The sequence below is a fragment of the Gambusia affinis genome, linkage group LG10 (assembly GCF_019740435.1).
Source record: "Gambusia affinis linkage group LG10, SWU_Gaff_1.0, whole genome shotgun sequence".
Lineage (NCBI taxonomy): Eukaryota > Metazoa > Chordata > Actinopteri > Cyprinodontiformes > Poeciliidae > Gambusia > Gambusia affinis.
In genome coordinates, this window is record NC_057877.1 from 810,039 (window position 1) to 838,002 (window position 27,964).

At 38.5% G+C, this 27,964-nt stretch overlaps 1 protein-coding gene across 2 annotated transcripts; it reads left to right on the forward strand.

Moving 5' to 3' along the window:
• Positions 1–20: 20 nt before the first annotated feature.
• nfic (nuclear factor I/C) lies at positions 21–27,964 on the forward strand. 2 transcript variants are annotated; one of them, XM_044128980.1, is made up of 13 exons: positions 21–150; positions 11,265–11,435; positions 11,522–11,698; positions 13,208–13,391; positions 13,516–13,590; positions 14,501–14,575; positions 15,070–15,202; positions 16,076–16,197; positions 18,643–18,756; positions 19,886–20,043; positions 22,967–23,129; positions 23,662–23,750; positions 24,509–27,964. In XM_044128980.1, the coding sequence occupies exons 1-13, from the start codon at positions 70–72 to the stop codon at positions 24,527–24,529; spliced, it is 1,563 nt and encodes a 520-aa protein (XP_043984915.1). In that variant the 5' UTR covers positions 21–69; the 3' UTR covers positions 24,530–27,964. The 2 variants fall into 2 exon arrangements, with proteins under 2 accessions (XP_043984915.1, XP_043984916.1); XM_044128981.1 differs by lacking the exons at positions 18,643–18,756; positions 19,886–20,043; positions 22,967–23,129; positions 23,662–23,750; positions 24,509–27,964 and adding an exon at positions 18,157–18,585.

Here is a 27,964-nt window from a genome sequence, read left to right on the forward strand (position 1 = left end):
TGTGGAGCGGAGCACCGCGGATTTCCTCCAGCTGGCAACCAGGGGCACAATGATGGGAATATCTGTGGAATGATAAGGACCGTTAGCTCAGGATGGGCAGGCGCAGAGATCAGCTTTAACTTCAGCCGGTGGCGGTTCAGCTTGGAAATGGTAGGAGCAAACCTGGTCGTTACACTAGTGTCTTTACTGTATTCCTAAAAGAGAGGCGACTTAGAGTGAGAGGACAAACACTGGCCACGCAGCTCAACCAAGTAATTAATTCCCCCTGTATTTCATAGAGTTTTGTGTCGGAGGCTGTTTTTCTGTCTTTGAGTTCTTCAGCAGTTTTATGCCGCTCCGCGATATCCCACTCCTGTTCCTTTCAAACCTAGCAAATAAACTAACCCTTCTACCGAGACACACGCACAGCGTCACAGCTCAACCCGCAGACAGCGGAGGGTTTCAGGGCTCACACATTACACGCAACCATAAAACACTTAATATTAGAATTAAGTTAACTTCTAGTCGAGTCGTCCTCTCATTCAGTTGGCATTATCAGTCAAACACTCCGTCCTAGGCGGAAGTGCAAAGCGTGGATCCATCATTCAAATAACAATCCAATCGGACGAAGCTCACTTTTCTGATCACGCACAGGCCGAATTTAACACACGGGCCAGAAACACCATTAGCTGGACTGTCACCTACCAAACGATAAGTTTTCCTATTCAAACAGAATAAGGTATTTAAACTCCCACAGCTTTCACTGGATTCTGGCTTCTGTTGGTTCTGCTTTGTGAAACGGGCTTGTTGGAAGAATCCAGCTTTTATATGATCCGCAAAGGTAGTTTTAGAGCCTTTGGTGTGAGAATGGCTGGAGCGGTGTGTTAATAAAAGTTGTGTTGGTCGGCGCTTTGGAGCAAAGCAGGCCTGACTGTGTCCCGATCACCAGCGGGACAGTAAAAGGCCAAGCTGAAGTTCGGTTGCTGCTGCTGTCTCCTCCTCCACCTCCTCCCCTTTGTGGAAGGCTGGATTTTTTTTACGTGTTTATGTTAGTCAGCAGAAAATGGCTGCAGTAAAAGCCAGGGGGTTGAGTTAGAATGAGAGGCCGACAGAGGGCCTCCTTCCCTGGCGTAGAGACAAGGAGGCAAGCTGCTGTGAAAACACATCTTCAGCTCTCTATCTATATATTTAGCTAGCTAGCTGTTATGACCACTGCATACACTTGCACTGATTGAACTTGTTCATATTGTTGACCAGGACAAAACGCAAATCACAGATATAAGGGCCCTCCTCTTCCATCCTTTGTCAAAAGTGTACTTTAATGTTTACCATTAAGTTGGACTTTATGTATTATGGAATCTAAACCTTTTTAGATTCCATTGTTTTTAATTTGGGCACCAACTGTGTTTTACATGCTAGTCTTCAGTACACTTCATCCAAAACATATTTACAACATAGTTGTAAATAAAGCTGCAGTATAATAAACTGTGAAAAAAGTGAAGCGCTGTGATAACTTCCTAGATGTGCTGTATGTTGTTTCAGTTGTCCAGGTGGCTACTGAAACCTGAGTAAAGTATTTTACACTGGAGTCACATTCACTCAACCACACACCAATATGCAGATTAGTATGCAACTTGTACTTTACTTTACAATTTAAAGGTGACTGACTACTCTTCCCACTCAGCCACAGTGTTTAAAAACATCTTCTGCTCTATTCTGAGTATTAGAGGTTTATTACCAGCGATGCCATTGAAAAGAATTATCAGCAAGATCAGCAAGAGAATTATCTGGGAAATTGTCAATCTCAACTGAAATGAATTCTTTAAATGGGGGTATTATGTAAACTCAACTTTTTAAACTTTATATCAGCTATTTATGGCTTTGAACAACTGAGCAGCAGCTCATAAGGAAGGGAGTGTCTGTTATTGCATTGCTTCTGCTGGAAAAAATGCAACAATTTAAGCACATATACATCTGTAAGTTTGTATTGATTTTGACAAGTCAGTGTCTTTAAATAATTAATTATTCTAGAATTGATTATATTCATATATTGCTTGTTTTGACAGCCCTGAACTTAACTATTAAGATGCTTCTGCATAGTCCTCATCATTTCCCTGCCATCCTCCCTGAAGGCTGTTTTTTTCTTGCTTAGCAATTCCTTCAGGTCACTGGTGATCCAGAGTTTGTTGTTGGAGAAGCGTCTCACTGTTCTGGTGGGGATAGTCTTAAAACAGACGTTTGTATACTGTATTTATTATTCATGGCATTGATGTCCCCTCCATGTGGTTACCATACTGTATTCCAATTTGAATAAATAGAAAAACAAAGCTGTGTGTAGCCTCGCCAGCAACAAACCCCAACAAAGAGTAGGCTACCCTGCAACATAGCTCTGTATAATCATGGTAAAGGCAGTCTGAAACAAGTGCCATGGTGCTGTAAATGTATTTCTTTTCATTATGGATCAGTTTTTTCTTGCATCTCTTGGTTTACTGGCTGTGTTATTTTTTTCAGATAATTTTTGCTGTTAACATGGATTTTTATTTTTTGCATTAGAAAGTCATGCAAAGAAAAGTAAAAAATAACTTCTGAAATTATTTTTTTGTTTTGTATTACTTTAATGTTTCTCTATCAGTTTAATAAATTTGTTTGCCAAAAGATCACACATTGCCCATTGTAACTGAAAGAAGAGATGGATTGAACTTCTGTCATTCTCTCTAGTTTGCATCCATTAAATCTCCTCTTTATCTGATCTGGGGTTTTCAGTGCTAATTTTGGTATCATTTGAACCTTTGAGGCGTCAGTCAGCACTTCCTAGTTGTAAAACTCCACCTGATTCCTAAACCATCGTGTTCCTCTGGTTACTCATCATATCAAAAGTACAAAAATAAAAACGTAACAGCAAAATTTCATGTAGCTGCATAATATCCTAAATCAGCAGGAAAAATAATTCAAAAAGCAATGTTTCACCCTGAAAAAACAAAAAAATACATCCAATTGCTTTTGATGTTTTCCAATATTTATAGCAACTGCTATGAATACTGTTTAAAGCTTTAGCAAGGGTAGACTAGGAGGAGCTATATTGTCACATATTTGTGGGGTGCACTAATTATTAAATCTCTGTTTTCCATTTAATGAGTTAATAGTAAAAATTTGCCCCTAAACACCCCAACTTTACAGTGGACTCTGATGATAAAATACATTTAATATGTATTTTTCTTAGCTCTACTGCCAAAGATGTGGGCTGGTTTCTGCCACCTAGTACAGTAAGCCTGGATGACAATTGGGAAAATAAACATGAAAATTGGCTGTACAGTTAAGTGCCAAATGTTAGCCTGTGGCTCTGTTAGAGAGAACTCCAGCTGAAACCCTAGCACTTTAAAAGCACTTTTTGCACTTTATTAACAAGCACTTAATTTAAGCATAGGTTTGCACATAAATAACAATTTGCACACAAAAATTTTAATTGTATTTATTGAGTATTTTTAGTGATTAGCATGTAGCCTTTTGTTCTGGGCTCTACACAGCTGCTCCTCATTCAGAAATGAGGTGGTTGCCTGTGAAGGGAGGATAATTGTTACTCAGAGCAATGAGCTACTGGTGGGTAAAACTGAGCAAATGTTTGTGCATAATCTGTTAAGTGTGGAGTGCTAATATGAAGTGACTCATCTGTCTTTTCTGTGTCCTCTCTAGTGTGTTTGGACAAATACTTCCCTGGGGGTCCAGACACCATTTATAGGTTCTGGGAGAGGCCATTGAATTGTGGGGGCTGGGGGGGTTGTTTATGTGTTTTGTGGTGTTTCATTATGGTGTAATATTAAAACTAAATATTTATAAAACGTAAGTGGAAATGTTTGTATTTAGTAAAAGGTATTTTATTTAATTAGGTGGAGATTGGAGAATTGAGATTCCCCTGTGAATTAACCTCTAGAACCCGACGGACCCACCGGTGGGTCCAGCTGCCATGTGACCTCGGCTCGCTTAGGGTGTAAGAGGTTAAAGGTGGTTTGGTCCATCACAGCTGGGATTATTTAAGGCTGCAATTTCACCTGTGAAATAATTATTGATGCTGTGTGAAGAATAAACCACTGATGTTTCCACCTAACTCTGCCTCAACTTTTCATCCTCACTGTAAAATCCAGCTGCAAAAGGTCACCTTGTTACACTCATTTTGGCCACTTGTACCCATGACCTCATTCTTTCAGTCATGACCCATAGATGAGGGTAGAAACGTAGATTGGCCGATAAATCGAGAGCTTTGCATTTTAACTCGGCTCTTTTTTCACCACAAATGACCGGGACAGTGCCCGCTTCACTGCAGAAGCTGCGCCAATCTGCCTGTCAATCTCCCGCTCCATTTTACTTCATTTGTGAATTAGATCCCAAATATCTCCCTGAGCTGCCACCTTCTTGTGGTGGAGGGGTTTGAGTGTCCCAGTAATCCTAGGAGCTATGTTGTCTGGGGTTTCATGCCCTGGTAGGGTCACCCAAGGCAGCAGGACCTAAGTGAGGACCCAGACAAAGCGCAGCCCTGAAGACCCCTTATGATGAACAAGACAGTTGGTCACCAGGCCCTACTCTGGAGCCAGTCCCGGAGGTGGGACACTTTAGTGAATGCCTCGTGGCTGGGCTTTGAACCCATGGAGCCCGGCCAGGCTCAGCTCCCTTCCATCACTGGTAGGAGGGACCAAAGGGGTTGGGTGTAGTGTGGGATGTGTCGGGGCCAAGAGCAGGGACCTCGGCGGTCCGATCCTCGGTTACATTTAGGCTAGACAATGAAAAATTGTCCTTAGGCCTTGTATGACTGCAAAGTAGATATAAATTTGAAATCAAGGGAAGAAAAGAAGAGGAAAACAGGAAGGAGAAAGGGAGAAGAGATTGCTTGAGAGAGCCAGTGAATTCTAGCAGCACTGAATTCTGGGTCAAGACATTGACATTTTTTTATCATTATTCATCAGTGTATATACAACAAACTTTACAGACTAACAAAAAGAAAAAGGGTCATTGATCTGCAAAATAAATAACCAGATAATAGAATGAATAATAGGAACAAAATAAAATAACTAAACAAAAATGAGAAACATACAAAGGTCTAACCTGATGATGAATTTTATTATTCATCACAATGAATTCTGCTCAAAAACTTTATCCTCAAGCTTTGCAAAGTGTCAGTTGCATTAAAATGAACATTTTCCTTCATAACACACAAGAGTGAGATCAATGTAACACACTTCCATCTCAGGATACAAAAACATGTAACCGTAACCCTAAACACTCTGAGAAATAGTTCCCACTGCTGTCTTTTTCTTCTTTCAGGTTTTTTGGTGAAAATGTTATTCAACCCTTGGAGGTTTAACTCAACTTACTGCTTTAAGTTTATCTTTCACAAACTCTCATATTTAGTTTTAAAATCTAAAACTCGCTAAATTTATTTGACTGAAACAGTGGAAAATAGTAGACACAAATAAATGCGGCTCAAATGTTTTACAGTGTAGTGATCAGAATTTGAAGTGCATTGTTTGTTGAAGATATCAGTTTGTATATTTTTGAAAGTGTTTTTGGAGACTTTGCAATTTTATTGATGATGTCTAACAGATACTGAGGTGAGAATTATTTATGTCTATTTTTGTTTTGATGGATTGTTTTAATTGATCATATTGAAGAAGCTGTTCCTTGTCAATGTTGTATTTATCAATAAACTGTTGAAATGTTATGTTAGATGTTATGCTTGTCAAAAATGTAATGTAGGTATGTGACACCCTTTTCCTTCTATTTAATTCCAGACAGAGGTGATTTATTTGCAGTGAAATCTGGATTATTCCATATTAGTGTTTGAGTTGTGGGTGAGAATATATAGTTTTTTATTTTATTGATCTTCCCTCAAGCTGTCAGAGTTGTTGCAATTGCTGGGATTTTAAAACAGTTGTGATATCTAATTGTGTTGCTAATGAATGGTTGGTCTTTTATTAATATGTCTTTGCAGTCAGATTGTTCGATGTCAGGCCATGGATGAAAATGATGGTTTCAGTGTATCAATTTATGCGATATTATAATTGGCTAACTAAGTAGTAGCGGACATTTGATGCTTCTAGGCCGCCTTGAAGTTTTGACTGTTGTTGAATATAGCCCTGTAGCTGGAGCAATGAGTGGGATCTTTGTTAGTTTTGAGAATTAATGAAATTAGTGCTGTATTCATGAGATACGGGATGAACTTTTGTCATCTACCATTTTAACAAATAGTGGAGACAGCAACTTCCAGAAATGTTTTTAAAATTCAGGGGGATATCCATCTAATCCTGGAGCCTTAATTATTTGTCAATTTGCTTTAGAGCTTTTTCATATTCTGTGGATGGGAGAGGGGTATCTAAGATGTCTGACTGTTCTTTTGTTAATGATGTAAAGTGTGATATTACTGAGAAAATAACAGAATTGTCTGAAGGTGCTAGTTATGATTTATGGGTCATTGGTAATGCTTCCTCTGGAGTCTTGAATTGTTGTGATGAGGATATTTTTTTTTCCATATTATGCTTAAGTTAATTTGCTAAATATTTGCTAGGTTTATCATTATGTTAATAATGGTTATATTGTAGTCTTTGTATGATAACTTGTGTCTTTTTTACTAATAATATTATCAAGTTTATTTTTGTGTCTCTAATTTTCTAAGTGTTTGTGCTATTGGGGTAGTTGCATATAAATTGTTTTAGTTTGTCTTCCTGGTAATTTTCTAAGTTTTGTTCACTTTTCTTTTTGAATGAGGAGTATGAAATTATTTTCCTTCTTATCACTGTTTTGGCTGTTTCCCAGATGAGAGATAGAGATGTGTTTATTATTTCATTTGTTTCCATAAAAATGACCAGTGTTTCCCAAAGTATAAATCAAATTGTCTTGTCAGTTGTCTTGCATTAGAAATGTGTTGAATTGCCATCTTTGGCTTGCTTTTGTTTCAGTTTTCTTGTGTAACATAAAACTGATGGGTGCATGATCGGATATGATAATTGGATCATATCCGATCCAATTATCGGATATGATAATTGTATCGGATATGATCCAATTAACATATCCGAACTCTTATGGAACTCCATAAGAGTTCCATAACAGCAACTCTTATGGAAGAGTTGCTGTTATGGAAGCAACTCTTCCGTAACAGAAATATCTGTTATGGAAGAGTTGCTGGTAAGATGTATATGTATATGCACATATACCACACACATGCGCATACACACAGACACATACATATACACACATATTCATATTTACATACATACTTATTCCTAACCCTACTCACATACATACACACGTACATATACAATCACACATATATTAAATTTTTTCTAAATTGCTAGGGAGAGAGCAAAATAACAAACAAATCAGAAGAAAACCTTTTGGGAGTATTTAATGTACAGGTAAAAAGAGAGAGGAAGAGAAGGAAGAGTAAAAATAAAATACAGCATAATGATGTTGCATTTGTAATGATAGACATTAATTGTCTGACAGAAAATAAATCAATAATATAATAATATTGATGTATATAGAAAACAATAGTGAAAAAAAAATCTGACTTATTTATATAAGTATACTTACTTACATAAATAAGTGTACTTACTTTTGTATCACAAAAGTAAGTACACCCCTCACATTTCTGCAGATATTTAAGTATATCTTTTCATGGGACAATGCTGACAAAATGACACTTTGATGCAATGAAACGCTGTCTGTGTGCAGCTTATAAATTTATTCTTTCCTCAAAATAACTCTATATACAGACATTAATGTCTAAACTGCCAGCAACAAAAGTGAGTACACCACTAAGAGACTACACCCCTAAATGTTCAAACTGAACACTTCTTGTCATTTTCCCTCCAAAATGTTATGTGATTAGTTAGTGTTACTAGGTCTAAGGTGTGTGTCGGGAGCAGGTGTGTTCAGTTTTTTAGTACAGTTTGGAATCCAGAGACTCTAGTTTATTAGTCACTCTTTAGCTCATATTTTAGAAACTGTAGAGTACTCACTCTTTAGATGCTAGAGACTCCTATTATTGCAACCCAGAAAAGGAATTAGAACAAACTTAGAATCCAGAAAAAATTCTTTCAGAAGAGGAACATTTAGTTTTTTATTATTACTAAGAAACTGTGGAGTACTCATTACTTTTACAAATTTAGAGCAAACTTAGAAAGTCCAGAGAATACTTACTTACTTCCATCTTATTTAGCAACCCAGAAAAGGGATTAGAACTTGGAACCCAGAAAAACTACCTTAGCAACTACTTTTTAGACTCCTTCCAAACCAGAAAAGAATTAGTTAGGGAAGTATAAGTAAGTATGCTTACTTTTACTTATCTAACAACCCTGAATAGGAGTATATAGTTTATTTACTTTGGATCAACATTATTAGCTTTTTCTTTTGGTTTGTTATTTTGTTTGTATGTTCTTTTAAATCTGTTGCATTGCCTTGTTGCTGAAAATGTGCTATATAAATAAAATGACCTTTAATTTGACCTTTTACAGCTTTCACACGCTCTCATACTGGTCACTGAAAGTTCCAACATGGGACCTCATGGCAAAGAACTCTCTGGGGATCTTAAAAAATTAATTGTTGCACTACATGAAGATGGCCCAGGCTACATGTCAGGAGAATTGCTGACACCCTGAAACTGAGCTGCAGCAGAGTGGCCGAGATCATCCAGCATTTTTAGCTGGTTTCACTCAGAACAGACTTCATGTTGGTCATGTAAAGACGCTCAGTGCACATGCTCAGTGTCACATCCAAATGCTGTCTTTGAAAAATGGGCACAGGAGTTCTGTCAGCATTGCTGCAGAGATTAAAGAGGTGGAGGGTCAGCCTGTTGGTGCTCTGACCATACGCCACACACTACATCAACTTCATCTGCATGGCTATCCCTCCAGAAGGAAGCCTCTTCTCAAGTCTATACATAAGAAAGTCCGCAAACAGTTTGCTGAAGACATGTCAACAAAGGACATGGATTATTGGATGCAGGTCCTATGGTGTGATGAGACCAAGATCAATTTGACCATTTGACCATGCTCAGATGGTCTCTAGCATGTGTGGCAGCTGTCAGGTGAGGAGTACAAAGATAAATGTGTGATGCCTGCCGTCAAGCATGTTGGTGGGAATGCCATGGTCTGGGACTGCAAGACCATGGCTTTAGGTATTGCAGGTATTGGGGAGTTACATTTTATGACCTTCAATATGTACTGTGAAATACTGAAGCAGAGCATGATCCCCTCTCTCCAGAAACTGGATCACAGGGCAGTGTTCCAGCATGATAATGACCTAAACACACCTCTAAGACGACCAGTGCTTTATTGAAGAGGTTGCAGGTAAAGGAGCAAGCATGTCTCCATACCTAAACCCAATAGAGCATCACTGGGGCATCCTCAAGCCGAAGGTGGAGGAGCGCAAAGTCTTGAATAGCCACCAGCTCTGTGACGTCGTCATGGAAGAATGGAAAAGAATTTCAACGGCACTCCGTGAAGCTCTGGTGAACTCCATGCCCAGGAGAGTTAATGTAGTTTTGGTAAATAATGGTGGCCACGCAAAATATTGATTCTTAAGGAATTTTCACTAAGGGGTGTACTCACTTTTGTTGCCGGCGATTTAGACATTAATGGCTGTATATAGAGTAATTTTGAGGGAATAATAATTTTACACTGTTATATAAGCTGCACACAGATGACTTTTCATTGTCAATGTATCATTTTGTCCCATGAAAAGATATACTTAAATATCTGCAGAATTGTGAGGGGTGTACTCATTTTGTGATACACTGTACATGAGGGTAAAATAACAAAGTAATAGAATTACCAAAGAAAACAGGAAAAAAGAAAAAAAAGGAATAAAGTCAATAATGATAATGTTGTAGATAAAAATACAAACCAAGCAGGTATGTATTTACATGCATAAAAATAAATAAATAAAATCTTAGTGGTGATGATAGCAGTAAAATAAGGTAATACTGACAATGATAAACGTATCAATATTAATAAAACAATAATTTACATATTAAAAAAACCTAAAAATAATAACAATATTGATGACAACAGTTCTGATAATAAATCTGTTGTATTGAGTCCTTCGATATTAATAATAAAATACCAGCAAAAAACTCATATTTACGCACATAAATATACGCTGATCCCCATTCTGCCCCAAGCATGTAATCAGGACAAAATGCAATAGAAAGGCAGTTAACAAGAACCATATTTTAATCACCTAATTCAGCTCAGATCATGGAACGGTCTCACTTTCAGTTGATCACTGATCAAAGCTATGTCCAAAAATCCAAAAATTAATGGAACAAAAAAAACATGTTCTCTTGAGGAAGGTGTCGAGAGTTGGCTGGCGTCCCAGCTTGAGGTTCTCTGCAGAACCTGTGGTACTTTTGGTTGGAAACACAGGAAAGAATCCTTCTGGTCAAGGAATGGAGAGGCTGCCAAAGCAGGCAGATGCGTCCAGAGCCTTGTCTCCATGGGAACACACAAACGTGGGGTATGCAGAACGCTTTCTAGAAGTCCTACAGTGAACACTTTGAAGGTTTTGAAATAAATCTTCTTCCTGGCAAGCAGGTTAGAAGAAAAAGGTTCAGAGCTCTTGTGTCTCAGTTGGAGGTTGACTAAGAGTTTTATTGCAAAGGGGGAGTTTGGCAGTGATGTCTCTAACATGAAGAATGTGATGTTTCCAGCAGTGGTGTCTCCAGTACAAAAAAATGCTTAGAAATTAGATCTGATCAGTTTGTGAATTAAGATGAATTACAACAATAATTAGTTGAAAATAGATTTATTAACAATATATAAGTGGTATGAAAATCTCTAAAAATGAAATAAAGAAAGCAATAAAGTAAATGTATAAACAAAAGTTTAACATGAAATAAATGAAACAATAGATTAAAAATAGAAGTCATGAAATAATCATTTTTGTTCATTTGCTGGAACATTAAACAATTTTATGGGGCAATTTATTTCATTCTGTATCTATTCTTGATTTTTGCAAAATTTCTCCTCCATACGACTCACCACTCTGGGGTCTCAGAACAGGCCAAATCATATTCTAAGTAATTCTTGAACTCAATTAACAAATCTAGTTTATATATGCTTAAACATATTTGAAATTACACAGTCTGTGTGTGAAACTCAATAATTTTGGTTAAACGGTTGTTATTCCATGCATTAACCTTTTATGTGTGTGTGTGTGTGTGTGTGGGTGTGTGTGTGTGTGTGTGTGTGTGTGTGTGTGTGTGTGTGTGTGCATGTGTGTATTTGTCTGTCCTGTAGGATGAGTTCCATCCATTCATTGAGGCTCTGCTGCCCCAGGTTCGTGCCTTTGCTTATACATGGTTTAACCTCCAGGCCAGAAAGAGGAAGTACTTCAAAAAACATGAGAAGAGGATGACTAAAGAAGAAGAAAGAGCTGTTAAAGATGAATTACTGGGAGAAAAAGCAGAGGTAGAATTTTTAAATAATGCTACAGCATGTTGTCAACTACATGCACATGAACTGAGATTTCTGTGTCTGTGTCATTCTGCTACTAGGTGAAACAAAAGTGGGCTAGCCGACTTTTGGCTAAACTAAGAAAAGACATCAGACCTGAATGCAGAGAGGACTTTGTCTTGTCAATCACTGGAAAGAAGGCTGCGTGTTGTGTCTTGTCAAATCCTGACCAGAAAGGCAAAATGAGACGAATAGACTGTCTCAGACAAGCTGACAAGGTAAATAGATACGTAGATAAGTAGATATTTTCTGCTTAAGAGTTATTAGCATAAAATAATGTTATTTTCTGCTAGTTATTAGTTATTATTATTAGTTATTATAAGTTCTTATTTTCACAGTGTATATTCTTGTTAGCAATGATTTAACATAATAGATTAACCAAACTTGTTAATGCAAATTCACAGCAGATCAAATGAACACACATCGAAAACATCAGTATTTTGGCCAATTGCAGTTATTCCAGAGCTAACGCCAGATTCATTCAGAATAGTATATCTGTATGCTTTGTGTATATATCTGTGTGTGTGATATTTTAGTAGTGTATATGCAATTTTAGTTTTGTGTGTATGCAAGAGAAAATTGTATGCGTGTGTGACATTTTAATAGTGAATATGCACAATTTTAGTATTTTGTGTGTGTGTATGAGTCTTTAGTAGTGTGTGAAAGACAAAACATAATTTTTGTCCTAAATGGTCCCTCATAGTTGCAGGCACAGCTTTGGAATTTCTTACTTGAAAGTACAAAGAGGAAGAAATCCAACAGAAAGTCATCTTTGTCTGTCAAGGAAAGAAAGCATGATGCTTTTCTCACAATCAAAACCCATCCACTCCTTTCTATCCCTTTGATTTACAATATGAGTAAATATCTGGGTTGAATAATATTGAGTCATTAGAAATGTAAATAATGTCATAAGTTTAACAACTTTTGACATGTTTTTAGTAGTATAGTTAAGCTTTGTCTGACTATCCATGTGGAAATCCAAGTTAAATGAACTATTTAAGCCATCATATCTATGTAAGCTGTTTATTTGGCCATATATAATTTGGAGACAGTTATGGTTACATTTATCACGTTATAAGGACTTATTAGTATGGTTACTTTCAGTACATTTGTTTGGAGTGTTTTCTTCATATGTTGATGTCTTTTTGTAAAATTCCTTCACTTGACCTGACTTTTTTCAACCGGTGAGAAACACCGGTTGAAAACTTTCTTAGTTGCTGGCATTTATCTTTGCCAGCAACTTCTCTAACATTTGACGTACCTTGTCTAATTTTATCTACAGAGAATTCCAAATGTAAATGAACCTTACAATCCTTAATATCTTTATAAAATAATGTTTTTTGGCCATAGTATGACTTCTATACTGATTTGTATACCATAACATAATTTGTATATACTCTTCTGTATTTTGTGTCTTTACACTTTCACAGTTTTTTTTTTTTTTTTTTTTTTTGCATTAGGAAGTGATGTAAGACACAGTTTAGCTAACTGAATGCTTGTTCACATTGGGTGCAACAGTATGTTTCTTTTCAGGGCAGGTGGCAGGGTCCCATGAGTGGGTAACATTTGGGGTAGTGACCTGCAGTTTTACTTATCATTGCATCTCACATTTAGGGAGGTACTGATACCATCCAGTTATCTCATGATGAACACTAATACAAAGTTATGGTTGACTGTAATGAAAATAATTTCATTCTTTGTTTATGATTATAATCTTTGTGTTACAGGTGTGGAGGTTAGACTTGGTGATGGTTATCCTCTTTAAGGGAATTCCTCTAGAAAGCACAGATGGAGAGCGTCTGGTTAAGGGAGGCCAGTGCTCCAATCCTGTTCTCTGTGTCCAGCCACGACATATCTCTGTTTCTGTGAAAGAGCTAGACCTCTACCTCGCCTTCTATGTACAGGAGAAAGGTATCTATGCACACACAGTACAGTCACCCTCACATACACTCGCACACCCACACACACACACACACACGCACACACACACACACACATATATATATATATACATTCTCTCTACTCTTGTTTTCAGAGGCAGAGCAGAGTAACAGTCCCAGTCGTACTGGAGTTGGCTCTGATCAGGAGGACAGTCGGACAGCAACCATAGGTAACAAATCTCCTTAAGAAAAATTCCCTCCATATAGCTTGTTTGCTGCAGCGATATTTGTGTTTGAAAACACACTATAGATTAGAATATTTTTTGTATTTGACCAGTATTTTTTTTTTTAAATCATTGGAAAAAACTGAAGCTCCTCTGTCATTGTGACAGATTACAACTATTGGTTTAAATTATTGGTTGAAACTCGTTGGACACTTTCAATTTTGCACACATTGCGGAGGTAAATAAACCAATCAATACAAAAACATGACTTCTGAATACCATCTCTGACATGGACAGTGAAGTAAATGAATCTTGCTGACTGGGAGCTGACAGCGCACTGAAGAGTTATGATGTGTTCTCACTAAACGTTTTGAGCAATCAGGCGTGTCTGCTTTACATTCAAAGTCTATCTGGACAGTGACATAGTATTGACATAGTATCAATACAGTTTTGCTATGGGTCAAAATACTTCATGACGCCTCATTTACTCATCACTAGGTCCACCTCTCCACTACCAACATCATGACGCATTCAGTTCTTTTCATGGATGTTCAATCAGGCCTTTGACTCAGCAATCCAGCACTTCTACTGTTTTTCTCTGAAACCAGTTAGGAGTTTTCTTGGTTGTGTGTTTGGAATCATTGTCTTGCTTGAAACTCTATAAACATTTCATCCTCAAATTCTTATCAAGAATGTTTCAGTACTACCACTACTCACAATCCAGGTAAGATATAAAGCCCAAACTAATATTTTTTAACCTTATTTGTAGCACAGATATTTTCTTCAATCCCATGTCCAATAATTGGAGAGTAGTAAGTACAAAGAAGCAGAGTTAAAAGCCTAGTGTGTGCATGTGTGTATATTTGCCATTTCCCCAGACTCACGACAGTCTTTAACTGACTGTTTGTTTCTGCAGATGGCCCAGAGTTCCAGGAAAGTTTTGTGACTTCAGGAGTTTTCAGTGTTCCTGAGTTGGTCCAGGTCTCAAGAAGTAAGTCTTCTTTACCTGAACTGGGAAGTGAAAGTGAACTGTCCAATGTCTCAGCATGGGTCAACAATCTAGAAGGGGTAAAATAATGATTAATATATTAAGCCAGAAATTTAGCATGCTACAAGTGTCAACCACCAAATGCCGTGGAACCATCATCATAAAATAAACTGATGGAATTTACCTAAGGTGGCCATTTTTTAGTAAACTTTAGCTCTTACTGTACTTTTTCATTCTCTCATTACACCATTCACTTACTTTCTCCCTAGCACCCTCTTGTGCTTTAACCTTCCATTTTATCTCATTTAGTTATTTAAAATCTTTTTTATTCTGAGCTCTTCCTTTAACTCCCAAACATTTGAGTCATGAACACTAATTAAAAAATATTCATATCCAAATCTGATCTTCAGAATGATCCAAAACATCAACAGTTTGGGTGTAGAAGTTTCAGTTTGTATGTACTAAGTCTGAACAGGGTTTCTTGCTTCTATGTGTAGCTCCAGTAGTTACAGGAGTGGGACCTGGTTTCTCTATTGGGGAGCTTCAAGGTCATCTGGCCTATGACCTTAACCAGTCCATCAACCAACCGGTCAGCCTGCGACGGTCGCTGGCCAGCACGTCCTCCAGCGGGTATGCAGACGCAAAACATGCATCTGAGTTGACTGATTATATTATGATTGAATAATATAATCAGTTGGTGCTGATTATATTTTAGAGTTAAAAAAGGAAAACTCAGAATCAAGGGACTCATCTAGCAAGTTCATTAGGTTGTGCTTGAAGTCAAAGAAAAAACAGAAGATGGGAGCTGAAGTAAAGCAGAATGAACATGTTGAAAACAGAAGAGACTACACCCTGGAGGGGAAACCTAAGGGACAGATAGCTTCTTCTGTGTTTCTATGTTGACGTCTGGCATATTAAATATAATTTCTAATCAGTGATCTAAGGGAGGATTTATGTTGCATAAGTGAAAATATGAAGAGTGACAAATATTACTTGAAAACAAGGATAGGCAGAATGTGACTAACATACCTAGGCTGGTCAACCACTGAATTGCCTTTTTCCTCTGCTCTCCATTAACATAGATAAGCCTTAGATAGGCTTTTGTTAGACATGATTAGGCTTGACTCAGCGTTGAATAGGCCTGTGTTAGTTTTAAATAGGCTTACATTAGCTTTGAATAGGCTTGCTTTAGTACTGGATAAGCTAGCTGCTTGCATGCCTACGCCAGTCATCTCATAATTTCTTCTTTAAAGAAAATTTTTAGCAATACAAATGGTTGGCATATAATATCTGTGAGCGACATACATTAGATCCATTTATGTGTGTTCTTTTGACAGAGTTTACTGTAATCCAACATGTCTACAGACAAATGGTACAGGTTTGACATTAAAAGAGTAATTTTATTTAGCAGGACAACACTTACGCATATTTAGGCATTATTTTTGTCAAAACTTCTGAACAGTAACTTAAGTCCAGAATGATTATGTACTAATCTGTCTGTAGGAGTAAACGCCTTAAGTCTGGTTCCATTGAAGAGGATGTTGACAGTCCTGGAGGGGAGTATTACCATTCACCTGCATCTCCTGCAAGCAGCTCTAGGAACTGGACTGATGACTTGGAAGGAGGTAACAGAATAAGCAACATCTAATCGGACATAGATATCAGTTAGCCTGAGAGACAGAGGCTTGAATTGTTTTATTTTCTGTCAGCAGAAGAACTTACTAAGTGAAAAAACATGAACAATACTGAGAGTCCAAACTGTTGATGCATTTAAATATTTTTCACAGTTTAAATTTGAGAAAAATATATTATAGGAAAACTATTAAACCCATTTCATCTCAAGCCAATAAGACTATGCTTGCCTGTTAACATGGCCAAAATATATTTACAGTGGGGCAAAAAAGTATTTAGTCAGCCACCAATTGTGGAAGTTCTCCCACTTAAAAAGATGAGAGGCCTGTAATTTTCATCATAGATATACCTCAACTATGAGAGACAAAAGGAGAAAAAAAAATCCAGAAAATCACATTGTCTGATTTTTAAAGAATTTATTTGAAAAATATGGTGGAAAATAAGTATTTGGTCAGCTACAAACAAGCAAGATTTCTGGCTCTCATAGACCTGTAACTTCTTCTGTAAGAGGCTCCTCTGTCCTCCACTAATACATTACCTGTGTTAATAGCACCTGTTTGAACCCGTTATCAGTATAAAAGACACCTGTCCACAACCTCAAACAGTCACACTCTAAACTCCAACATGGCCAAAACTAGAGAGCTGTCAAAGGACAACCGAAACAAAATTATAGATTATTAATTATTAGAAAATGGAACACGATCTGGGGCTCCACGCAAGATCTCACCCCGTGGGGTCAAAATGATCACAAGAACGGTGAGCAAAAATCCCAGAACCACACGGGGGAACCTGGTGAATGACCTGCAGAGAGCTGGGACCAAAGTAACAAAGGCTACCATCAGTAACACACTACGCCGCCAGGGACTCAAATCCTGCAGTGCCAGACGTGTCCCCCTGCTTAAGCCAGTACATGTCAAGGCCCGTCTCAAGTTTGTTAGAGAGCATTTGGATGATCCAGAAGATGACTGGGAGAATATCATATGGTCAGATGAAACCAAAATAGAACTTTTTGGTAAAAGCTCTACTCATCATGTTTGGAGGAGAGAGAATGCTGAGTTGCATCCAAAGAACACCATACCTACTGTGAAGCACGGGGGTGGAAACATCATGCTCGGGGGCTGTTTTTCTGCTAAGGAACCAGGACGACTGATCCGTGTGAAGGAAAGAATGAATGGGGCCATGTATCGTCAAATTTTGAGTGAAAACCTCCGTCCATCAGCAAGGGCATTGAAGATGAAACGTGGCTGGGTCTTTCAGCATGACAATGATCCCAAACACACCGCCCGGGTAACGAAGGAGTGGCTTCGTAAGAAGCATTTCAAGGTCCTGGAGTGGCCTAGACAGTCTCCAGATCTCAACCCCATAGAAAATCTTTGGAGGGAGTTGAAAGTCCGTGTTGCCCAGCAACAACCCCAGAACATCACTGCTCTAGAGGAGATCTGCATGGAGGAATGGGCCAAAATACCAGCAACAGTGTGTGAAAACCTTGTGAAGACTTACAGAAAACGTTTGATCTCTGTCATTGCCAACAAAGTCTATATAACAAAGTATTGAGATGAACTTTTGTTATTGACCAAATACTTATTTTCCACCATATTTTGCAAATAAATTCTTTAAAAATCAGACAATGTGATTTTCTGATTTTTTTTTTTTTCTCCTTTTGTCTCTCATAGTTGAGGTATATCTATGATGAAAATTACAGGCCTCTCTCATCTTTTTAGGTGGGAGGACTTGCACAATTGGTGGCTGACTAAATACTTTTTTGCCCCACTGTACATGCTATGGTTCAGTCGAGGCTGCCGGTTCCAGGAAGGGGAACCGCCAGCCTCGACCCTCGCACAGGTGAACAGGAGATCACCACCTCCTCTCGGTCCTGTTGAGCAGTATATTCCACCAGACGGGCAAAATACTTGATCACCTCTGCACCTGATGTCTTCTTCCTCACATCACAGGGATAACAGATACCTGAGGAGACAAGTGGCCCCTGGGAGGAAGCACTGGGCATGTGCAGAGAAGGATAATACGTCACATAAGACCAGCACCCACAGCCTTACCCACCCTAAGACCACACCTCAGCAATTATAGGAAACCAAGCTTAGAAACCCCCAGGCAACCACCTTACTGCCAGACTGAGCTGATGAATGAGGAGCATCGAGTCAAAATAAACTAATTCTGTTTTGTTGTGTCCATTCTCTATATAAACTAATTCTTTGTCAAAGTACATTCTTCTTTTGATTAAGCTGGGTAGTTTAGTTTTGTTTCCCACTTTATCAGAACTAGATTATCTGTCCAAGGCCGCCGTGTTGGGCTCGTCCAACTTCTGTCTTCTAACAATAGATGTTGTGGCAAAAGCCACATGTTATTGTTAAGTTTTAGCAACAAAAAGAAATGTGGGTGATTTTATTAATGAAGCGTATATTTATGTTTTTGTGGTACAGGTTTGTCTCCCCCAGTGAAGAAGGCAGAGCTGGACAGCCCTTCTCCACAGGAGGGCTCACCAAGGATTGGATCTTTCACTCAGCACCACCGGCCAGTCATAGCAGTGCACAGTGGTGCGTAGCACTCAGAGTCCCTAACATTCTCTCGCTCTGCTTTATAAGCACAGGGGCCTCATGTACGCACAAAAAATATGCAGGGCCATATTTTACGCACAAGTCGTCATGTATAAAAATTAACTTTGTGTCAAAGTTTGTGTAAATATATGCACATTGGTATGAAAATGTGTGGCAGCCACGCAAACTTTTTCTGTGGACATTATCAAACTACAAAGCGTCAAAACTCACCTAAATACACTGAAATCTGACTAGATTCAGTTATTTAGACCAAGAAGCGTCAAACCCGATGTTTTTCATGATTTTGATATTTTATTGTTTAAACATAAATAATAAAACATATCCTCAGACAATAAGCTAACACACACAAAATAAAGAAAATAAAAATAAAAGTATGTGGAAACCTCACTCGAATGTAAATAGTACGTATATAAATAGTTGCTCATAGGTGTGCTGCGTAATTGTGGAACGATGTGGCTCTGATGGAGAACATCGCCAAGGGAAGGATTCAGAGGGAGAAACTGATCAGAGATCATATTGATCGGCTGGGAAATGTTGACGATATTTTATGAGCCTTTAGATTGCTTAGACTGATCATCCTTCAGTCGAGTCCACTTCTTTGTGAATGCGCCTTATGAACATAAAGCATTCTACCATTTAGAATAAATGGTAGAATTCCTCACTCAAAGACTCTCTGACGTGCTGTCTGTCTTTAAATCCCGGCTGAATGCACTACTGTTCAAACAGGCATTTGCAGGATCTCTTTATTTTTTATTTTTTGAATTTAGATTTATTTTTTCTTTAAAATGTATTATTTTTATTTTTATGAGTTAACATTATGTGTCCTCAAAGCACCTTTTAAATAAAATATATTATTATTATTATAAATAATTATACTGCTTTGGACAAGGATGTTGCCATGGTTATTGCTTGACGTCGTGCATCCAATTTCTTTTTTTTGTGCGCCACACTTTTCTAAATTTTTCCGTACGCCAGGTTTTAATGTGAAAACCGCACACTCTATTATGCATGAGGCCCCAGGTCTTCCACAGCCATTCTGTGTTACATTTATAAGATATTTTTCTCTAGCCTATCCCTAAATTTCACAAATCTTTCATATTCTTGTCAGGTCTCTCTCGATGTCCTCATCCCTCCTCATCGCTTCACTTTCCGTCTTCTTCCTACTTTGCTCATGGAGCAATCCGATACCCCCCCCATCTGGCCCAGGACCCATTGAAGGATCTAGTCTCATTGGCCTGTGACCCTGCAAATCAGTCCCCCAGTTCTGTAAGTTCCTCTGTTAATCTATAATCCAAATATATAATTTTGAGGCACTTCACAAAAAAGTCATTTCAATTTAGTGAACAATTGGGTGATCTGTCACAAAGAGCAGTACACAGAACAAAATGAACCCTCGTTATGGAGGAAAGAAAAATTTTTTCTGCCATCTATTGGCGGGAATATCTTGGAGGCTGTCGGCAGAGCCATGGAGGCCGGCAGCAGAACCCTGGGGGCTGGCAGCAGAACCCTTGAAGGAGCTGCAGGACTGTAGGGCTCTGAGGTGAAGGCTGAAAAGGGAAGATGAGGAAGCATTATCCGGACCCTCTGAGGCATGACTTGATTCAGCCTGCCCTTCCAGAATGGCAGTGGAGGTATCGCAACGTCAGTGGCATCTGTGGCTGGAGGACGAAGAGGAGACAGGAGGTGCTGAGACAGGAAGTGCAGAAGATAAGAAAGCATGGGTGAGGACTTAAATGACTGGAGGAGAGGGGATTTATGCCACCTGCTGTTCCCACTGCATCTCCTCCTAGAAGTTAATTTGTATGGCATATTTCAGCAACAAGTTAGTTCAAAGTGTTTTACATAACAACATACAGACACCAATTGTGAAAACAGTTACGTTACATGTTGTCAAGTGCCATAATAAAAATCATCATTACACATTAAATATATTGATCAATATTCCAGGGATTGTGATTCAAAAGCAACTCTATTGGCGCCTCCACATCAAATGCATTTGTCTGGTTTACATTCAAAGTGTATGTGGAGGCGTGTCGAGGGCCCATTGTGATGTGTTTGGAGCGTCCGATACATCCAACAAATAGGCCGGCAATGGAAAACAATGACTTGAGCGATTTTGATGCACCTCCACAAAGACTTTGAATGTAAACCAGACACACGATATGCATTTGGTGTGAATGCACCATAAACAGTTGGCTTTTTAGCATTGATTTAAAGGAACTCAGTGTTTCAGCTGTTTTGCAGTCCTCCAGCTTCACAAAGCCCAGAGAATGAAGCAGAGGTCTCCAGTCACACAGCAAACACAGTACATTGAAACTTTTCTGGGGAGCAGGGTTTAACCATTGACACAGCTGTTGATCATTCTTGTAAGATTGATTTCAAAAAATAATAAATCAGCCCAAAAGAGGTCCAACATGTGTCCTGAACATGTCCAACATGTGAGCAGTATGAATCATCATGGTTTTCTGGAGATACAGCGCTCCAAATGCTCCACCTTCTTCAGGGATGGAATAAAAGTTAAGAAGGTGGAGTGCTTCATGTTCCTCTGGAGCCCAAACCCGTGTTGACCTTTCTTGGTCTGATCACACCTCCCCCCCAAGAAGTGAAATCACAGCAAGCACTCGACTTCCTCAGGGAGCTCCCCCAGCTGCTGCTGACCAGCTGCTCCTGTCCCCCACTGGTTAGCAGTAGGGGACAGGAGACCGTGAGGACGGGTCCACTCTTCCCCTTTCAGACATGTATGCTGGCTGACTGCAGTGGAGAGCCAGTTGAATCATTAAAGAGCCTTCTCACCATGGATGCTGACTCTTCTCCCCTATCTCCTCTGGTAGACGCTACAAGAGACATTAATATGCTACCAGTACAGTGACGTGAGGTGAGGTGCAATGTTGGTGAGTCACTGACTTAATCATAATCAGATATACAAATGTAGACCACCTGCATGTTTATATGAGGAACTTTCGCGCATGCGGACAACGCTGGAGGGCAAAAAGACTATTATTTTATATGCCATCCATCGCCGCGCTGCATTTAGTTACCGGAATAGTAATTCCATTTACTCAATGAAACTGGGAAATGTAAGTATTATTAATTTCGTGCTATGCTCCACAGCAAAGGGAAAAACCCTTGAAGTACAACTCAAAACCAAGTCTTTCTTGAGCTCTGCGTAGACTCGTTGCCATAGTAACTAACAACGCCCCTAAAACAAACACTGAATATTCCCCACACAAAGAGCAGAACATTCAGTCTGTTGCAGTAGTATGGTTTCAGGCTCAATGTTTATAACTGATTGCTGTGGTACGAGGAGAAAACTATAAATATATCGCTGCACTTGACTGTATGGCTAGCTCGCTGTTACTGTTTCTTATTCTACACTGTCTGGGATCATGAGCGCCCCCTGCCATGAGGCAGGAGAACTGCCTGCCTCACCTCGAATCTGTTCTTTGCCGGTGTTATGATCGCATCTCCGCACACGAAATACGTTACACACACAGTTGGTGACAAAAAACACTGTACATTATATACATGAGCTAAATTATGGAAAATCAGTTCATATATTAAATGTTTTTTAACCATTTTATTGGCGACATACAGACAGGAGGAGCATGCTCCCATAGAATGACAGCCAGTGCAGTGAGCGAGAGGTTGCGCAATCCCAGGAGGGGTTCAGCTCGCTGCTCCCTCACCAGCTTCGCTTACGAGCATTTGAATGGGAAAATTTGAAAATTTAGCTATTTTGAAGAAAAAATCATCAAAATTGGTTAAGCTAAATAATAATAAAAAAATACTTTGCAGTACAAACCACAGGGTGAAAATAGCAATATTAATTGCTATATTTTTCCATTATGACAGGTGAGGCTCTGCCTCACTTGCCTCCCCTGACCGCACGTCACTGTACCAGTAAAAGTTCTATCCTTAACCGTTTTTGAAAGCACTCTTGATTAGGGATTATTAGATGAAATTATCTGTGTAGACAAAGTTGAGTTTCTACATTATTATTTAAAAGTATACAAAAAAATCCCCAAAAATTTATCTGAAATATGAAAAAATGTTAGATTAGTATCTTGAATTCATTTTCACTGCATGTAGAGTTAAAATGCTGCTTATATTTTTATGTGTCGCCTATTTCAAACAAGTGTTTTTCTGTCTCTTTAGCAAAATATAATTATACCACTGATTTGTTTTGCAGCTGAATGGCAGCACTCAGGTTAAAGTGCCCAGCCATTATATCTCCTCCCAGATGTTAGCACCCCCTGGACCAGCATCCTCCCTTCCCAGACCAGCAGCTCCCACAGAGTCCAAAGCTTCTACCTCCTCCTCTGATGGAGGGGCAAATTCCCCTACATCACCCAGTAAGTTTTCTCACAACTATTTCTATACTACATGTCTACACACTCTGTTTACATGCTTAGTTTTACTACAAGGGATAGGAGCAGTGATAACAGATGTATGGTCATAAGAGTTGTTATCTGACCTTGAGGAACTCTGCTTGTTTTCTGTTATATGAAGCAGGTAGAAAAACCTAACTCTGACGTATAGTTAGAACCAGGCAGACTAATATGAACTCTGCTGAGCTACAATGGACAGACCTGGGACAGACACTAAGATGTGTGAAAACATAACCACCTACCATTAATATTAACACGACAGGAGTATAAAGTAACTTGATGTTGTTTTTTTTTATTTTACTTTATTTGATTCTAACCAAATACCAAATACTTTTCCCTTAATTATTCCTTCAGCAATTTTACTTTCAATCTGGAAAAATAAACTTAACCACAAAACTTCACACATTTCAACAAGATGTTATCCCTGCCTTTCCTTTATGATAGAGAAACATTTTGTTGGTAATACCGCTAACATGAGAGTGTATAATTCTTTCAGCATACTCTGCTCCTGGGACCCCACCTGCCAGCCGGTCTTCCTTCGTTGGAGTCAACCCTCGAGATCCTGGGGGGCTGTACCAAGCCCAGGTCAGTACAGCTGTTTCTGCAATCTTCGAATCGGGTTATGGCCTAAATTATTGATGTAAAATAAACTATATGATTCCAGTGGTAACCCTGATGCTAACAACATCAGGAGAAAATGATTGAAGATGCAGGTCTTCACCTAACAAACTATGAAGACGTTGGTTAGTGTTGGACTGAATAGAAACCTTGACTGTTGGATAGCGCTGCCTTCCAGGCTTCAGGCTGCAGAAACCTGAAGGAGAAATGGCTCAAGTAAAACCTCTTGATTTATTCTGCGTTTCATTCAAGAACTGTAAAATGCATCGTCAGCTGAATTATTTGGATTTTGGAAGAACAAATGCATTTTTCTTTCTTTGAATTTGCTACTTTTGACTTTAGTTTGCAATTTTGTAATATATACAATAATACCTATCCATACATGACCCCACTGGGATCATGATGGGGGCTGGTGCCTACGGGTGAGAGGTGCGGTCACCCTGGACAGGTCGCCAATCCCTTGCAGGTCAAAATACAATAATACTCTGAAAGAAAACATTTCAGTTTTGAGCAAGCATGTAGTGACACTAATGCATACGACTCTCTAGGTGTCTAGGTTGTAATAGAAATGCAATCATGTTTTTAGTCACCTGAATAAAGGCAGAGAAGTAAGAGTAAACCATATTTACTCCAGTCTTCATCTAAGTTTCTGAAGGAAATCCTGGCTCAGGTCTGATCCGACTCCTTCTTGTTTACATCCTGACTCTTCTTTGTTTCTCTTCCAGTCTTGGTATCTGGGCAACTAAGCGAAGTTTGGCAGAAAGCTGATGAAACAGAGAGCACGCTCCTGGAGGAAATAATCCCATCAAGACACTATCAGAGCAGAAGATATGTCCAGTTTTCTAGAAATGCCACACCCTGGTCTCGTGCATACATAAATATATACGACCATGTATTTATGTATGCTTTTCACAGGGGAGGACCACCTAGATGGAAGGTGGATGCTGCTCTGCCATGTGGCGGTGCCTGATTGAACTCTGCTGTATAATACTACATAACTGTCATAACTGACAGCTTCTGGGATTTTAATATGAAGACCGTAAGTTGGTAAAGCTGTCAGATTGATTTCTAAAGAACTACACATCAACTCTGCAGGTTCTGGGAAGCTTGTAAGCCCACTGCATCCCAAGGATGGACCCTGTGGTCCCAGGATACATGTCAGCCTTTATTCCAGGCTGTCCGCTTTAAATCCTTCTGGAGGCCTGTATACATCCCAGCTCCAATGGCCGGAAACCCTGCCTTCTTCAATGCAGGTGCTGCTTTTAATATATGCAAACAAGCCTCCATTCATTTCCAGACTGACTAGAATGTTTCTATGTATGTTTGTTTGCATATTTTAGTCTTTATTGAGATGAGCTGAGTTTCTTTTTCATTCCCATCCATCCTGAGACAGAAACTTTCTTTTTTTGACAATCATCAAGCTGAAGCTTTTAGGTTGCATTGCAAAATGTTTAATATGCTTTTAAGATGGAAACAAGGAGTGAAATAAGATTTCTCTTCTTGCCTTGTTCAACACAACAGAAGCACTTTTAGCGATTGAGAGGAAAAGCTTGTAAACTTATGTGGATGTTTGAGATAACATGCTGGAGATGTCGGTTCCTATGGAGACAAAGGGTCTGCCTGTGAGTCAGAACACGTTGACATGCAGCCATGTTTCTGGGTAATGAAGGTGATCAGTGTAGAAAGCAATGCAGCAACCTGCGGATGCTGACTTGTTTGTGTTTGTACATTCTCTTTCCTGCTGCGTTCTGAGGTGATGTTATGTTCATGTGTGTGTTTTGGAGCAGAAAGCCAACAGTGCACCATGGTCTTGTTGACCTCCCTTTTTAAAAAAAAAGACTTGCTACTGTGGCGTGTTGCTAAGCCTGACTGTGCTCTAAAGTGTTTGTGGTGTGCTGGAGACCTACATACTGAGCTGAAGAGAGGAGGACAATGTCTCTTTGACTTTTAGAAAGACTATTGGGCTCTGTTACATTCTGTAATGGCCAACCTCAACCTTATGTGCACTGTATGTACACTGTGTAGGACCTCAGATTGAGTTTCAGACCAGAGCTGAAATCAGCAATGGTGTAAGGAGGCAAGCTAGGACCAGGATTTTAAGGCAGATGTCATTTATTATTATTATTATTATTATTATTATTATTATTATTATTAATAATATTAATAATAATAATAATAATAATAATAATAATAATAATAATATTTCTAAATCGTGCTGCGTAGAACATATTAAACATGATCAGTGTTGAATTTCATCAGAGTAATCCCCTGCTGTCTTTATGTAAAGGAGACTCAAATCCACATTCTTATAATGAAACCAAATCACAGCAGTATTCTCATTATCTCTATTCCTACACTCCTTTAGTATATAACTCGTCATCGCTCTTTCATTTGTTGCTATGGAGATCAAAACACTAAACATAAGTTAACAAAGAAATACTTGCCCAGGACAGATAGCACAGACCCATTCAATAAATTAGAATATTATCAAAAAGTCAATTTATTTCACAAACTTCATCTGTAAGTGAAACACATGGTATAGATTAATAACACGTGGGCGGATGTTTGAAAGCCCTTATTTCCATTAATAATAATAATAATTATCCACTTACATTTAATGAAAATATGACAATTAAAATAAATTAAATAAAATAAACATTTTAATACAGAAATGTTGCCTTATAGTTAAAAGTATGTTTAATACTTTAACTTTAATGCTTAGAGGTTATTTTCAAAAGTTGCTTTTGATCTGACAAATGATCCTTATCGGAACACATGCTATAAGTTATTTAATACGATTACAGATTTGAGCAAACAAAGACTTGTATTATTAAGAGTTTACCAAAATGTGTCCATCGGATGGTGATGGGTTCTAGAAGAACTAAAAAGCAAACTAAATGTTTCTGTTTGTAAAAGCCTCCCGAGACTTTAAGGCTTGGTACTCAATGCTTTGCTCATCATTTGTGTGACCTAGAATGTCCTGCAGTTTGTTATTTGAAGACTAAACATGGTGTAATCTGTCTTGTCCTGGGCAGAAGTCAGACATCTGGTGGAAACCAGTAATACACAAGACTGGGCCCCATAGCAACACTGGATCATAAAGGTTCTGAACATCTGGCAAAGCACAGAGATTGTGACCCTCAGTCTACAGTTCACTTTGCTGTTCTATACTCCATGATGCATCAGTTTTATTTCCCACCTGTAACATCTACAAACTAAATTTTATGTTATAACAGTGCACTTTATCTGATTAGAGCTGTTGTTTATTAGCTCATTTCATCCCATCGCTTTCAGTACGAGCTGCTTAGTAGTGCTTTTTGTCCAAACCTTGCATGTTTTAATGATAAAAGTTATTTTATACCTGCTTTGACAGCCCATAATTTCAAATAATCTTCTTTATCAAGATTGTCAAACTCCACTCCTCAAGTGGTTTGTGTTCTGAATGTTTAATGATCACGAGGGATGACTGTTGGGCCTCTGCAGAGCTGGATTACATACTGAGGTAGAGATTCAGCCATGCATTCACCTGTGTTACAGCAGACTCACATCTAAAACAACACTTCTCCTAGCAAAGAGCTGGACACCTTCGTTCTATAATACACTCCTAGCCTGTGTCCAAAGTGTGTCCTGTCAGTCATTTACAGCCATCAGAATGAATTTGCAACCTTCACTGAAGGCTGGTACCAATCATTTGCTGCATATATAATACAGAACAGACAAACAAGGCCTTTCAGAGCACATGCAGTCTAGTTAAAGTCTTAAAATGGAAAAATACAAAGCATTAATCCTTTATGAACTATGTTTTGGTGCTTCAATTTGAATATCAAAGGAAATAAAACCATTGACATCCAGTACCTTTTTGTCAAAGGCAGAGTGTGGTGCAGCTGTTAATCTTAAATACAGCAAGGTTTGTCAAAGAAAGAGTGACCCATATTTGGTTATGAGATTCAGAATTAAATTTTGTTCAAGAAAAGATTTTGCCCAGAAAATCTAGAATGTATTATTTCTGTTTCTATAAGAAAAACATACAAACCCCTGTTATGTTTAGCATAGTCAATGATGTACAGATCTTTTAGAAAAGTATGACTAGTTTTTTCATTTTATTGAAGTTTTCGGTGTTTATTCTATTGTTGTGCAGGTAAAAGGATTAAAAAATGACTACCGTTTTAGATCTAATCTCA